Genomic DNA, 15,910 nt, shown 5'->3' with positions numbered 1-15,910 from the left:
CGTCCTACTTTGCTCGCTCGCGCGCTCAGGCGGCTCCTGAGGCTCGCCCGTATCCTGGCAACCGTCCCACAGGAAGGGGTCCACCCAGGACACGCTGCACAGATGAACCAACAACTCTTCTTTCATTTTCTCTGTCGAGCCTAAAGCCCCAGACAACTAGGATCATTGGGACACACAAACTCCACCACCACGAAAAGGTGCCGGTTCACGGAGGATGTGATTTACATCATGTCAAATTGTGTGTTGTAACTTCGTGGATGTGTGACATTTGTTTCTTGTCTGCAGAGCCACGAGTGATGCAGCACTTCCATCTAGGTCATCATCATCACTACGCTTCCTCCACAAACTGGCACCTCCCCCTCCTCCCAGCTCGCGTGCTTGTCATGTGCTCCACTTGCCTCTACCCACTTTCATGTTTCATACCTCCTTGTTATTATACAGCCGCGCCCCCTCCTACACGCACACACCGGGCCAGCAAAACCTTCTCTATCACAAGCATTGAGCACACTGTGGCCAAATAGTTCGTTTAGACAAAAATCTGGATTATAGACTGCAATATTCAAGACACCCACGAGAACCAAAATGATGAAGAAAAAAAAAAAGGTCTGAAAACCAATTATAAATGCCTCACATTTTTTCATTGTTGATCCGTTTCATTTGAAAGCTCTAATAAAATATTAAAATCTATAAATTTATCTATTTTTTCTGTGGAAAATAAATTGGAAGCGAAATTTGTTGCAGTTTGCCGTGCCACGCCATAGTCCAGGTGACGTCATTGCGACAGGCCACACGCTCTCGCTGGGGGGGCGGGGCTTTTAGGTCACGTGCTACCCATGCAAATGCCTCGCACGCACACGTACGCGCGCCGGATCCGGGCGGGGCGGGCGCCCATGTGGCCCAGCACCACGCTTGTTGTTCTCGTCGCCGATTGGCCGGCCTCCGCAAAGGTAGCCAATGGGCGGCCGGCACGCGCTGCGGCCCGGCAGTCGTCGCCAAAACCCGGTTGCGGCGTCAAGCGGACGGGAGCGCTTTGTGACGACTCCGGCACTGGCGAAGTGACGTCACTTCAGCCACGCCGCGTTTAAACGCCTTCAGCGGATACGAAGGACGCCAAAGGGACTCGATGGGGCTTCCGGAGAGATTGTGGGGGCTGCAAGTGCTGTGGAGGAAAAACGTAAGGTGCTCCGTGTTTTGTGGGAGCTGTAGTAAGAGGGCGGGGCCAGACTGCGGGAGGGCGTGGCGTGCGACGCCTCAAAGCTTGTTGTGAGTTCGGACGAGCCTCATCGCCATCTTGTCGCCCGAACACTTTGGACGAGCACGGCCCGGTCCGGCCCGCCGACGAGCGAGCCAGCCGGATTCCCGAGCAGCCCGCGGGGACGTGGAACCGTGCACGCCAAACACACCGACCACCAGCTGCACCGACCCCTCCCCTCGCGAACCGGAGAATACCCCCCCGCCGCCCCCCCCCCCCCCCCCCCCACTTCTCCGCGCCGCTCTCGTCTCGTCTACTCGGCCGTCATCGTCACCTCGTCCCGGTTCCGCCATGAGCATCGACACGCTACTGGAGGCCGCCCGCTTCCTGGAGTGGCAGGCCGAGCGGGACCGGATCGAGCGGACCGAACTGGCTGAATCGCGGAGCTTCTCACACGGTAAGAATCGAGCGACGTGCCCACCCCCCCTCGCCAGCTCGAACCTCCGGTTTCGGTTCAGACCCGCGAAGCCTCCATTTCCGGTTCCAAAAGTGTGCCTTTTCTTGGCGTTTTTTCTATGCTGAGACACTTTTTTTTCCCCCTGTCGGCGATCCCCACGCACGCATTCGCGCGTGCACGTCACCGCCAAGGAGTTCCTGTCACGAGCCTTCCCTCACCCCCCCCCCTCCCCATCGTCTATATTTCTACAACCGCCCCCCCCCCCCATTATCTGACGTCATGTAGGCCATGTGTGCTCGAAATGTGTCACGCGCGCGCGATCCACTTGGCCCACTTTTGAGCGGCGTGCACGCACACGCTTCTTCCCTACCCTTTTTTTTTTTATTTACATAATAGCCACCTTATGACACGCGCGTGAGGGGAGGGGGTGGGGGGGCTTCTTCGCATTCACCCCCTCCCCATCCTCGTCCGCGCGCCCACGACGCTTGTTTATTGTTCACGAGCACGCGTACTATAGCGTGAAGACCGGGAAGGAAGGAAGGAATTTGGTGGGGTGGGGGGGGGGGGTTTGGTCGGGGAAGTCTACGTGACTCCTCCTCTGATGACGTGTCGCAGTCTAGTGACCCCACCCCCACCGGTCACCACGTGCCCTCACCAAGACACACAGACATTCATAGGCGGGGAGGGGACAAGCTCCCCCCTCCGCACGCCGACCTAGCTTTTCCACCCAGTTACATAATTGACGTGCGCGCTGCATTCTAGCGCGTGGAGTCGCGTGCACGCGTGCCATTTACAACAACCAGTTCATCTGTTTTCTGTCTTTCTACTTTTCAAAAATGCTGAAATGTTTGATGACTTTGTCAACTGTTGTTTTGTCTGAGTTTGCTTCTTTTTCTTTTTTAATGAAGAAAGGAATGTGCAAGCATTTCAATGATCAAAAGTCCAGAAAATGCACGCTGACATTGAGTTGTAATGAAGCTTTTTGACCCTTTTCTTAAGGAATGCTCGATTTTGTTGCTGTTGTAAACCTTCAAATGTTTATTTAAATGTGCAAGCATTTGCGTCTGCTTGAAAAGTCAAGTGTTGATTGAGCTGTGAACTTTCACCCCTGCTGCCTCTTGTCACACGACTGGTTGTTTAAATGCACGTTTAATGAATTCAAGTGAAGGTCACACACACTTGGCCAGTTTGATAGTGTGCGTGCGTGTGTGTCATGAGGAAGTCATGTGATTGGCACGCGGTTGCGTCAGATGTCGGCGATGGGCCGTAGAAGGCGTTTGAGGAATCCCTGCAATGGGGATGTTCCCGACATGGCCGCTGTTTCCATGGCAACTCGGTCTTTTACACACCGATTTCCAGACGCATACATTTTCTTGATGACATCATAGCAATCAGCCAGCCGTCCATTTTGTGCAAAGCGTCTCCCCATGTTGGAATCGAACCCAGCTGACATTGGCCAGAGGTGGGGTACACCCAGGACTGGTCGCCAGACAATGGGGTATATGCCATGGAGGAGGCGGGACTTCCTGTTTGTCACACATCAGTTTTGTTTCCGTTTCCTGTTTGCGACATGTGGGCCGCGTCCCAGTTCGTGCGCTTCCACCTTTGCGCCACTCTGTTGCAGCGTTCCCGTCGACGGGTGCGAGTGTGTCTGTCTCAGTTGTTCGAAGCATTTCAGAGAGTTGAGATGGGGGGTGTAGGGTGGGGGTGCGAGTGTTGGAACGTGGCCATCAGTGGCCGGAAACCACGCTGATGTTTGAAACCCGGAAGTCGTTTATCCGTGGCACGTACAAATGGGCGTTCTCACCTGTGCCCAATTTGTTAGCCGTCCATGAAGCTAATGCTAGCTCAAGCTACATATAATGTTCGAACCGAGGCACGCATTCTACCTGCTGTCTGTTGTGAAATGTGTGCTATAAATAGAAAGATGACATCACAACCCATTTTTTCTTTTCAGAGGAAGATCAGTGCAAGGTGAAGGCGCTCATCAACCAGGAGGCGGAGTCGAGACACCCTGAGCCGCTCCCACAGCAGCCAATCGGAGCCGACCACGCCAGCTGTGGCGAACGGACGCCCCACCCTCCGCCCCCGCCCGCGCAGGGGCCCGTTGCCATCATCCCCGTGATGCCGGTCGTCGCGACGACGACCACGCCCCTCCCTCTGGCAGCGACCGCGCTCGGCGGCCCGCCGCTGGCTAACAGCTCGTCTCCCTCCCCGCCGCAGGCGGCGCCCCATCCGCTGCTTTGCCCCCCCCACGTCAAAGTGGACGTCGCTAACCGGCTGATCAAATGCGGCCAATCGCAACAGCCTCAGGTTCACGTTCGGTATCCGCCCCCCGTGTGCGGCGACGGGCCGGCCCCGCGGCCCGCCCTGGTGTCTCACCAGGCTCCGCCCTCATCCCACCTCAGGACCAATGGGCTCATGCTGGACGACATGAGAGGAGGGGCAAATGCCAAGAGGAGGCCTGGAGGGTTGGTATTCAAACAAGTCAAGTAAAAAGTAAAAAAAAATTATGCATATTGCCAAAACGTTCACATTTTTCTGAAAGAAAGTTGCCAAATACTTTTGAAAATGAAGTTGACAATTCCGAACATTTCTGATATTTCCACAATGCAATGCTTCATTTCCACGGCGCGTTATATTGCTTTTGAACTTTGACTAGCATGCAAATATTATAGTAGTCAAACATTTGATCACATATTCAAATCAAAATAATCAATGATTAACGATTCAACGTCCAATGCTTTCCAATGAGCGGAGAGCAACGCTTCACAGAGTAAAAATGCTGCATTTGGGGAAAGTGGGAAATCGGATTCATCCCACTCGGATTGTGTCATTTCCAACCTCAAAGCGTTTGAGGCAAATGTAAACACAAGACAGATGTTCACGTGCCGCAAACTATAACAACAAATAATTTATCCTAATCAGCCATCTTTGTTTTTTACGTTTGCCTCAAACTCTTTGAGGGCAGAACTAGTTCACTCCAAGTGGGATAAATCCAAATTCAAACCTCCCTGGAACGCCGCCCTTTTGACGTAAGCTCGGAATTGTCAATATTTTCTCAAAACAAATGTGTGTTTTTTTTCAAGAAGTTTGTATGATTAGAAAAAAATGTGTTATAGCCATGAAACATTAGTTTGTTATGAAATCAAACATTAAAATGCATAGCAACACTTTTGTGCTAACAAGTTGAAGTTGTTTTTTTTTTTTTAAATAATGCTGCATTATCGCCACCAAGTGGCTTTGGCAGCAAGTCTGAAGTATGCTCGTGTCTCAAGACAAAATGGCGGCGAAGCCAATAGGCTAATAGTTCAACCCAAGACACAATTAAGACCGCCTTCTCATTTGAATAACATTTTAATCCTATTTATATATTTATTTTTGTATTTAATTCCACATTTAATGTTTAGTTTTTTAATCTTGGTTTTTATATTTACATTTATTTATTTATGTATAAATATTTGTTGTTGTTTTCATTTCCATTTATATAATTTTTTGGGTATTTCATTTTTGAATAATTTTTTTAGATCCCTTTTTTTTTTTTCACTTTTATTTATTTATTTATTTTTTGGGCATTTTTGGTCCTCCATAGAAATGGAGCTTTTGAAGACTTTTGGGGAAAAAGGTGGTCAAGTTGGGAAGGGAGTTTAGATTAGTTTATTTGGTCATAACAATCAATAAGTAAAAAAAAAAGAAATATACACATAAGAACAAAGGCCAAAAGGTGTAGACTGAAGCCAAAGCGTATACTGTTTACCCTTTTCATATAAGTCCAACAATATACTGCATATATGCATATGCATATATTTACAAAAATGTTATCATTAATGACATGCATATGTAGAAGAATAAAGTTTGTCCATATTTTTGGACAAAACTATCAACTGCATTGCCATTTCATAACTAATAAGTAGAGAAAAGGAATGTAGCTGATGTCTTCAAATGCACCCAAAAGGCGCCGAGAGCTTCACACGACACACCAAATAATAAATGTTTGATGGTGCGCTCGTACGCACGCACGTGCGTGCACGTATGTTGACCATGTTTTTGTGTTCGTGTTCCCAGGGCGGGCACGAGGGAGGTCCACAACAAACTGGAGCAGAACAGGTGAGTCGCGCGGGCCCTTCTATCAACTGTGGGCCATTTGACGATTGTAGCTCTCTCAAAACTGTTTTTTTTTTTTTTGTCAGGCGCGCTCACCTAAAGGAATGTTTCGAGACGTTGAAGAAGAACGTCCCCAACGTGGATGACAAGAAGACGTCCAACCTCAGCGTCCTGCGCAGCGCCTTGCGTTACATCCAGGTACCGCCTCCCTCGCGCTCTCGTCGTCAAGGCGTTGGTGCTGCTGTTGGCCCGTATCCGTGGCAACGGCTGCAACGTGTGCCTGCCAGGAAGTGAAGGAGGGGAGGCGGGGTCTAATCACATGACTTGTGTGACGCTGTTAGCAGTTGGGCAGAGGTTGCCAGGGGCGATGCGCAGGCAGGCAGCTGTTGCCACGGCGATGGCGATGACATCACCCCCAAAAATGTTGGGGTTTTGTTTGCTATTTTTTGCAAATGTCGCACATTTGTGAAAATGTTGAAATTACCAACAAGATGTTGTGTGTTTTCAAAAAGTCATTTTTCCCAAATTTCTTGTTTGTTTGTGAACTTTCAAAAGTTGTACATTTTACATTACAAGTTATGTTTCTGAAAATAATTTAATTGAAAATTCTATATTTTTATCTAGTCTTTTTTGTATTCTTGTGAGTTGTGCATTTGTGAACTTTCAAAAAGTTGTACATTTTACATTACAAGTTATGTTTCTGAAAATAATTTAATTGAAAATTCTATATTTTTATATAGTCTTTTTTTTGTATTCTTGTGAGTTGTGCATTTTCAAAAAAGTGATATTTCAAAACAAACAAAAAAAATGGGGTATTTCCAAAAAGTTAGTGAATCCTCCATCATAAGCTTGTTCAGGTGCTTCGACTGTTGCCGTGGCGACGCAGCATATTCACCACCCAGGGCTCATTTCCTGTCACTTGATTGGCCTGTCAATTATGGCCCCTCCCCCTGGCTTTCATCTGACTGAATGTCGTTAGCATGTAGCTTCAGGAAAGCTTCCCGCCGCCATGTGGTCACTCCTGTGCCGTGATTGGTCGAAAGTAGCGTGTGTAACTGTTTTGTTGTTTTTTTTTCTATGCGGGCGGGTGGTCGGCGCAGACGCTGAAGCGCAAGGAGAAGGAATACGAGCATGAGATGGAGCGGCTGGCCCGCGAGAAGATCGCCACTCAGCAGCGTTTATCGGAGCTGAAGAAAGAGCTGAGTCAGCGGATGGACGCGCTGGAGATCGAACGCTTGATCCGACAAAGCGTCCAGCCCGAAGACGACCAGGCGTCCACCTCCACCGCCTCGGGTACGCCTCGCGCCTCGCGCCTCGCGCCTCGCCTGCCTGATTTACCACCACATTGCTACTTGCTTACTGTATGTTGACATGTGCCGACTCATTCTGGTGTTTGCTGAGTCAGTGTAACTTTTACTTTCATTTGCTGACTTAATGTCCACATAAATCAGCAAATGTCAACATAATCTGACTTGTTACAAGATTTTTGCTGACTCATCATGACTGAGTCAGTGTAACTTGTGCTGACTCACGTCAACATTGGTGCCAACATTCACTTAGTCATGTCGACTTGAGTTAACTCATCATGCCAACAATGTTGCTGACTGATTACTGGCTACTAACTCATGTCGACCTGAGTCATGTCAACATAAGTTGACTCATCACAACATTGCTGCTGACTTGTCATGACGACGTTGCTGCCTTAGGTTGACGTGTGTGGAGTGGTCATGACATGCGCTGACTCATGGCGACATAAGTCCTCAAATGCGCTGAGTCATCTAAACGTTGCTGCTTGCTCATGGCAACATGAGTTGACTCTTCATCGCATTGTTGCCGACTCATCATGAGACTAGCTGACTTGTGCCGCCGACTCATGTCAACAAAGTTGCTGACTTGTTGTGACGTTGCTAGTGCCTCGTGGATGTTGACGACGCATTTGCCGACTCGTGTATCATGATGTGCTGACTCATGCCAACAGCAGTCTAACAACTGGTGAGATTCATTATTATTATTTTTTGTGTTGACAGAAGGCGAAGACAACCTGGAGCAGGACGACGATGAGGACGCCCCCGCCGGTGCTCCCGCACCCCTCCCCCGTGCGACAGCGGGCCCCCCCATCCTACAGGCGCAGCTGCTAGCCCCCCACCTGCCCATCCAGCATGCGGCCCTGCTGGCCACGGCCCCGCCCTCCTCCGTCCCCGCTCCCCCCCAGGCCCCGCTGCCGCCTCCCACCGTCATCGCCCACGCCGCCATCCCCCACCCCCCCCGCCTCGGCCGTGTCGCACCCCTCCGTCATCCAGGCTGTCAGCCACGCCTTGCCGGCCAATCACAAGCACCTTCCGCACATCGCCCCCTCACCCGGCCCTGCCCCCATCGGCCACATCACGGTGCACCCGGTGGCGCGGCTGGGGGCGCCCCTCCCGTCCCGCCTTCCCGCCCTGTACCCCCAGGGGGTGTCGGTGTCGCAGTCTGCCGTGGTGGGCCACATCACACACACCTTCGCCCACCACGCGCTGCCCCGCATGCAGCTCCCACCTCAGGCCGGCGCCAATGGTGGCGTGGCGAACCAGCAGGCGGCGGCATTGGGGAAGCCCACTGCCGTGCTGGCGCCCCACCCCCAACTGGTGGGCCAGGCGGCTGTCACCATGGTTACGATGCCCACCTTCCCCGTCAGCACCATCAAGCTGGCATAAAAGCTGCCATGAAGTGGCGTCGCGCTGTGATGATGTCACTGGTCAGGAACGTGTAGACGTCTTAAACTCCCTTGGGTGCGTACAGCCCCCCTCAAAAACAAAACAAAACACGCAAAGCAAGAAGATGGATATATTTTGCCACATTACTGCAATTTACTTTGTTTTATTTTTTGGGGAGGGGGAGGGCGTGGTGGCCAAAGCCCTTTCTAACAAAAACATTGCTTGGTTCTTGGAACGATATGGAAGCGAGTTGAGGAGCTTGATGCAGTACTTTGCCGCCATCTTGTGGCAGTTGTGGGGAAGGGACGCTGTAATGTGCTGAAGAAGTTTGCCAGAGCGCCCTCTGCTGTCGTACAAACGACAAGCAGCTGATCAGTTAAAAAAAAAAAAAAATCATTTTTTGCAGACTTCCAAGTCTAACATCAATTTGACTTTTTTTTGTTTTTATTGCGTCCCATCATCCACGTTGTCTTGAAAGCGGCAGCATGCTTGTCCTTGCTTGCGTGTGCCTCCACTTAACCTCTTCATCACTGTGACAACACACACACACACTGAGCAGATGAAAAACAACATAAGTTTTGATTTTTGCTCTTTGGGACTGGACGTGAAAAAGCGAAAAAGTTTGAAGAAAAAAGCGCTTGGTCGACTCTTTAGTTGCGATTGTGATCAGGCGGAATCTTCTGATTGCTGATTGCGTAATCTTTCATGTGACGCACGCTGGTGCGTGGGACTTGTTTTGATTCTGATTGTGTTTGTGAATGCTGCTTTGTGTTGTTGTGGTGCATGTTTACGGGACCATGTTGAAGGCAGCGCGGGTGGGACGTTGGACCTCACACTATATATTGATATTATATATTAATACGAGCACGTCTGTTTTCCCTATGGCGAAAGTGTTAAGTGAAATAATAAAGGCCTGAGCACTGTGGGCCGTCAACGTCAAGATTCTTAATAAATATTATTACATTTACAACAGTCCTCGTTTCTCGCCTGCTCCTTCCAACTGTTTTTATTGGATTTGTCACTTGACTACAATGGCCACTAGATATGGCGGCAGAAACAATAGTTGGTTTTCCATCCACCCATTTTTTATTAGAATTTTCAAAAAATGCAAAAAATAAAACCGAACGGAAACGCCAGAAATTCGAAAAAGGGCCCAACATTCGCAAAAAGGGTTTTCCGCTTAGAGGGGGTGGATTTTTGAAGCGTATCGAAAAAAGAAAAATGTCAATTTTGGCCATGGAAAAACAGGTTTTGCGAAGAACCGCTGGTAAGACCGGATAAACGTCACACGTACGTTTGTGGTCACAAAGCCATGGCGGACGATAAAGTAAGCTATGTTTGGAGGAACGATGAAACTGAAATATTTTTGGAATTAATTAAATAAGCGAATATTAATGCTATTTTAGATGGAAAATTGCAACAACAAAAAAAAACGCTACGATTGATCAAGAACTACAAAAGCAAACGCATACGACGTCATCGCTCGGTGCAGTCGCTTCCTGATCTTCTTTTAAATTACTGGTGGATCACATCTCCTAATGGTGTATAGCGCCACCTACAGCGGCGGAGTCCCCTCTCAATAAAAAAATCAAACCAGTCGGATGGAAACCTGACTAATAACAAGTTTATTAGAAAATGATGGAAAACGAAGAAAAAGGACATGACGAAAGGGAATCCAAGCAGAAGTCCGATGGCAGTTTGTCCCACGTTGTTGGGTCAGCTGACGTTGGTCCACTTTGTGCTTTCAAATGCGGCTGCTCTGCATCTGCTCCTGAATCCTCTCCAGAAGTTCTTGCATCCTCCTCAGCTGCACACCAGCAGCAAAGGGTCAACAACGAGCGGACCCACAGTTAACAGCAATTCACTTTTGCCTTGTTAAAAAGTGTTTTTTTTGTAGAATTGAATGTAGAATTGACAGTGGACTGATGAAGCAAGAGTCGTTGCGGACAAAAATGGCCGCCTTGCTGTTGGAAGCGAGTGAGAGTGCGAGATGAGCGGCGTACCTCCTGGTCTTTTTCAAAGATGAGTCTTTCCTTTTCCGTGTCGAAGGCGGCGAGCGGCAGTGGGACGTCCACGGCGCTTTCTTCTCTATACTTGTCTCGCAAACTACAAAAACGGGAAATGAAAAGACAAGCCAGAGGTTTGATCTGACGCCGTCCCAAGCCCGTCTACGCACCTGCGCTTGCGGTCCTGGACGACCATGCGCGTCATGTTCTGGATGCAGTGCGCCCGGTAGTTCTCGTAGTGGCTTTCGCGGGTCACGTCCTTCAGGTCCTGCATGTGCGTCCTCACCAGCATGTCCCGCAAAAGCAGGAAGTCCGAGTGGGCCGGACTCTCCACTGGAACACACACACAGTAAGTCTGATCAAATTATGCCTTCAAAAGTCTTCCATTTGATCAAAGTGGCCTTCCAAGTCATGAAGGTGGCCTGTAAAGTGAAACTGACGCCATCTTTAGATTTGACACAGCACAGACAAGTGTTTGTTTCCCAAAAAAAAAAGAATATCAAAGGTGATGCTTAAGCAGGAGCCCGGTACCTTCAACCACTCCCCAGGGGTACGCGCGACCTTTGAACCTGCGGCCTTTACTCTCCACCAGGACGTTGCTCCCGATGACGGCGAAGGGGACGCTGTCCTGCGCGCACACAAGACGACGCGTCCGTCAGCGAGACGCCTCGGAAAGCCTCGGCCGGCTCGCCCGCCTCACCTTGAGCAGCCGGTCCCGCCTCTTGAAGTCGTCGTCCTCGTCCGAGTCGCAGTCGGAAAACTGGTAGATGTTGATCCCGAAGCGACGCAGCTCCTCGCAGATCTGAAAGGCCGCAAAATTCAGGTAAGTCCCCCTTTCAAAACAAACAGTTGCTTCCAACACCTCTGATTGGCCGATGGAGCGTGTGTTAGCATTAGCATTAGCATGCGGGCCTTACCTTGATCTTCTTCTTGCACACCTCAGCCTGCGTCAGGCTGTCGGCTTTGGCCAACACAGGGACGATGTTGACCTTGTCGTGAAGGGCGCGCATGCATTCCACGTCCAGAGGTCGCAGGCTGGACGCACACGCATGAATCCAGAAGCACATCGACTTACGAGCACCTCAGCCGCCACAACAAGCCAAAACGCAGATTTTTGAAAGTGGATCTATTTGCAAAGCACTGCGGCCGCCATTTTGAATTTAAACCCTATCAGCCAATGTTGATGGATTTTAGAAAGATATTCCAAGTGGGGTACGTCTGACTTCCTACTTTCCTCGAATGCAGCGTTAAGATAGCATACACTAAAAAAAAAAAAAGAAGTAATATTTACTTGAAAGTTTTTTCACTCAGAAGTTCTAAGCAAATTTGGCAAGGAGAGTTTTGAGTTCATTTTACGTTTATTAAAAAAAAAAACACAAGCGTTGATGAATGAACTGATGACCGACAGCCACTCTACCACCTGAGCCATGCCACTCTTGCTCTTTGCCACTATACTGCATTACTGGTGTGTCCAAAATGAGACCAAAAACGTGACCCTTGGAGGTCGAAGGATTCCACCTGACATCATCAATATACTAACACACAGCAGGCACGGCACGGCTCAGGTGTTAGAGTGGCTGTCTCCCAACCCGAAGGTTGTGGGTTCGTTCCTCAAGCCTTGATTAGCTTTTTTTGTTTTTATTTAAATAAACTGGTAAAATGTCCTCAAAACTCTTTGAAAAAATTTACATAGAATTTTGGAGTGAAAAAACTTCACTAGATCTTTCAAATAAATCTCTCTTCTTTTTTTCATTTTTTTTTTCACAGTGTAGATCCAACTTCATCTACTTGGCGCTAGCTACCATACAAGCCTAATACGGTTCCAAATAAGTGTTTGCGTACTAGCGTAAGAAAACGTTGCGCGTGTGCGTGAGCGCGTACCCGTGTCCATACGGCGAGATGAAGTATAAGCAGCAGTGCACGCGGTTGTCTTGGATGTTCCTGCGGTTGAGGCCGCTCTCGTCGCGGAAGAACTGATCGAACTGCTGCTCCACGTAGTCCTCAAGGTGCTTCCAGCTAGCGCGCGGGAAACAAGGCGTCAAAACAAAAGCCCGCGCGCGTGGGCCCGACGCCCGCGCGGGTGCGAGACCTGTGCATGTTGTTGACGGCGTCGCCGAAGCCCGGCGTGTCGATGATGCTCAGCCTCAGCTTGACGCCTTTCTCCTCGATGCTAACCGTGTGCTTCACCGTGCTCACCGTCTGGCTGATGCGCTCTGCGCACACACATTTAGCGCAAAAATCAACTGGTGGGCAACTAATCGATGAGGAAATTCATCGACAGCTACTTTGATCATCGTTTGATGAAAAATGTTTTGCTTTTTAAATCTGATTCAACAATGAATGGCAAAAATTATCTACGGATCAATTAACTCATTCACTGCCATTGACAGCTATAGACTTTAAAAAATTCATTTGAACTATTTCTATTGGTTTAACATTTTTTTTCCATTTTTGTTAACAAGAGCATGAAAACCTAGAAAAAAATTTTGTACATTAAGAACAGATATAACATTTTTGATTAATCGTGAGTTAACTAGTCAAGTCCTCCGATTAATTACGATTACAAATTTTAATCTCCTAATGCCCCTAATTTTTTTATAATCTTTTCTTCTTCTTTTTTAAAAATCAAACAATCATTTTTTGTTAAATTTTTAATAATCTTTTTTTTTAAAGAAAAGATTATTTAAAATTAAGGGCGCCAGGCGATTACAATTTTTAATCGTAATGAATCGCATGATTTCACTACTTAACTCACGATTAATCACAAATGTTATATCTGTTCTAATACAATAAAAAAAAAATCTAGGTTTTCATACTCTTGTTAACAAAAGTGGGAAAAAATGTTAAACTAATAGAAATAGCTCAAATGCATTTTTGACGTCTATAGCCGTCATTGGCAGTGAATGAGTTAATGATTAACTCATTCAAATCCCAAAATGCGTTTTTTAATACTTTGTCCTTTACTCCCAAAAACGTACTTATACGTTCTTTGTTATAAATGCTAGAGCATACAGAAAGCTTTGATGCGGCCTCTGACCCGAAGAGGTCGTTTAAAGCAATGTTAGTTATTACAAAAAAACAACCAGCAGGTGGCAGCAGAGTATAAGAGATCAACCAGGGCCATGTCGGGGAAAAAAGCTCTTTTCCCCACTGTTTTCAACAGATTTGTGAATAATGACGAATGTTAGCTTAATGCTAATGGATGCTAAATGGAAACAGATAGAAATATGTTTTTTTTCTGATGAAAGAAGAGACTCTAATCTTTCTTTTGGTAGGTTTCTTATAGCAATAGAACACAATATTCTGTAGGCCTTGCAAAATCAATCAAAATTCTGTAAAACAACCGGGAGCAAAGGGGGGGTGCTTCGGTGAAAATGGCTGCGAGGGAATGAGTGATTAAAATAATGTCACGGCCCGTAATTCGTTAGATGTTTTCATGTAAAGGATGAAACGATGCTGCTGACCTTCGGCATTGGGAATCTTGCGGTCTTTGTAAAGGTCGGTGAGGAACAAGCTGTTGATCAGCGTGGACTTTCCCAGGCCGCTTTCTCCTGCGCGGGTTTGGATGGTCATCAGCATGATCAATCGGCATGATCGGCGCCGTCAATCCGAGCGGTGCGCGAGACTGACCTGCCACCATCAGCGTGAACGTGAAGCCTTTCTTCACCGTCTTTCGATGGACTTGATTGGGCAACGCGGCAAAGCCGACGTACTCTCTGTCCTGATCCTGCGCAAACAAAATTTAGCCTTTAGCGCTAACAGAACAAATGAACTTTTACACTAACGACAGACCTGACGTTCAAAATCATGACAAGCTCGCTTAGATTTTCAGGAAAGGAAAGAAGTCACAGAGGCTTTAGAAATCGGTTTCTTGTCAAAAAAAAAAAAAAACAGTTGCTAAAAAAATAGAAATATTTAATTTGTTATTTATTATCAACCTTGCCGAGTGGCCTCTTGATAAATTGAACAACAAATTATTTTATTTTTTTAAATGTCATTGGCTGTGCGCTCACCTCTGGCGAGTCGTAAGGGTCGAAGCATCCCCAGGGACTCCGCGGGCGCGAAGCGGGGCTAAGCGGCGAATCCAGCGAGCGTCGTGAGACGGGCGTCCACCCGGCAAGCGGCAAAGGCTGGTCGGAGAACCTCGGCGACGCATCCGCCCCGCGTTGGGCCGGGGGGAGGGGCTGCGAGGCCAGGGGCGGGGCCCTGCTGGCAAAGGGGAAGTGGACGCCATCCTCGTCCTTCACGCGGAGACTGGACAGCTGGAACAGGAAGAGGCGGAGTTATGCAAACTCAGGCATATGACGGGGCTGCCTCAAAATCAGGACTTTAATGGTTGGTTTCAGTCGCAACTTTAGCATGTTAGCATGCTAAGTTCATTGGAGATGAACAAACTGAATGGGGGACGGAATACGCGTGCGTGTGTCTATACGTGCACTGAAACTGGCTGGCGACCAGTCTATTGCTTGTCTGTGTTGTCGCTTGTTTTTCACTATCTGGTGTGCTGCGACCAATCACTGATGTACATCAAATCATGTATCATTTGTTCAGCTGTTCCTGTGATGTAAAGTATAGTAACAAACCATCAAAGTTGTCAAATCAATCATCCGACAAAGTAATAGCAATAACTTGAGTTCCATTTTTGTTAGCTTCCAAAAAGGTTGGACGCGACTGCTCGAGTCAAAACTTGGCTCAAAGAACGCGAGGTCACGTCGGCTCACTGAGCTGCAGACTCGAGCAGGCCATGTCTGGCCTCCTTTTAGCCGTCATCTCTCATTACCCAGAAAGCTTTGCTGCCGCTTAATCCCGCTTCTAATGCTCGATTGTGCAGGGATGGGGGGTGGACACAGATTGAACACACAACGCTTCCAACACATTACAAACAACAGCTAATCTCACTTACCTCCTTTTCTGACAAAGTTGCAGCTGTTAGATTGCATGCGCGCACACACACAAACACACGCACACGTTATTGTATTGTTGATTACAAATACATGCAACTTTGAATCAACATTTATGACCTGGATTAAAAGTATAATTTCCCAGCATCATGTATGCATATAAGATTAGCGTGTAAACATGCAGGTCAAGTAACAGGGAGGCAAAAACTAGTACTGTATAGAAGAGCATTTAAAAATTGTAAATATGTGCACGTAGCTGTGTAAACATATAGAAGCAGGCGCCAGCTAGTAGGCAGGAAGGTAAAATGGCGTGTCTTAAAGTATAGGAAGTGTGTGTGTGTGTATATACAAATATTTTTAAGTGTGATAATATCCTACCTTTGGCGTTGCTGCGAAAGCGAACCGGCGAGGACATGTGCTCCATGTTGTGGGCACAAACAACACTCGCACCCGCACCAGGGTTGAGTGCGTGCGTGCGTGCGCGCCGCGCTCATCACGTGGTATGTGACGTGCCTTCTTCACGCGAGTGCGGCATACCGCTAAGGTAGCTGGCGGCT

The 15,910-nt window shown here is 48.0% G+C and overlaps 2 protein-coding genes across 3 annotated transcripts; one reads left to right on the top strand and one right to left on the bottom strand.

Annotated features, from left to right (window-relative positions):
- Positions 1-1,279: 1,279 nt before the first annotated feature.
- Positions 1,280-9,418, top strand: mntb (MAX network transcriptional repressor b). Its single transcript, XM_077547642.1, is given in 7 exon segments — positions 1,280-1,649; positions 3,607-4,120; positions 5,715-5,756; positions 5,840-5,951; positions 6,854-7,046; positions 7,781-7,982; positions 7,984-9,418. Coding segments are annotated over 7 exon segments (1,632 nt in total). The 5' UTR covers positions 1,280-1,543; the 3' UTR covers positions 8,447-9,418.
- A 634-nt stretch (positions 9,419-10,052) lies between these two features.
- LOC144036766 (septin-5-like) lies at positions 10,053-15,903 on the bottom strand. 2 transcript variants are annotated; one of them, XM_077547645.1, is made up of 13 exons: positions 15,732-15,903; positions 15,356-15,378; positions 14,466-14,714; positions 14,083-14,179; positions 13,917-14,003; positions 12,542-12,665; positions 12,334-12,468; positions 11,370-11,487; positions 11,153-11,254; positions 10,984-11,080; positions 10,623-10,785; positions 10,450-10,552; positions 10,053-10,253 (listed from the first exon to the last, which is right to left on the bottom strand). In XM_077547645.1, the coding sequence occupies exons 1-13, from the start codon at positions 15,775-15,777 to the stop codon at positions 10,191-10,193; spliced, it is 1,407 nt and encodes a 468-aa protein (XP_077403771.1). In that variant the 5' UTR covers positions 15,778-15,903; the 3' UTR covers positions 10,053-10,190. The 2 variants fall into 2 exon arrangements, with proteins under 2 accessions (XP_077403771.1, XP_077403772.1); XM_077547646.1 differs by lacking the exons at positions 15,356-15,378; positions 15,732-15,903 and adding an exon at positions 15,036-15,342.
- Positions 15,904-15,910: the final 7 nt, after the last annotated feature.

This window comes from Vanacampus margaritifer, chromosome 16, assembly GCF_051991255.1.
Source record: "Vanacampus margaritifer isolate UIUO_Vmar chromosome 16, RoL_Vmar_1.0, whole genome shotgun sequence".
In the NCBI taxonomy this organism is placed as follows: Eukaryota; Metazoa; Chordata; class Actinopteri; order Syngnathiformes; family Syngnathidae; genus Vanacampus; species Vanacampus margaritifer.
Note: the sequence above shows the minus strand (reverse complement) of the source record. Positions and strands in the feature narration are given on the sequence as shown.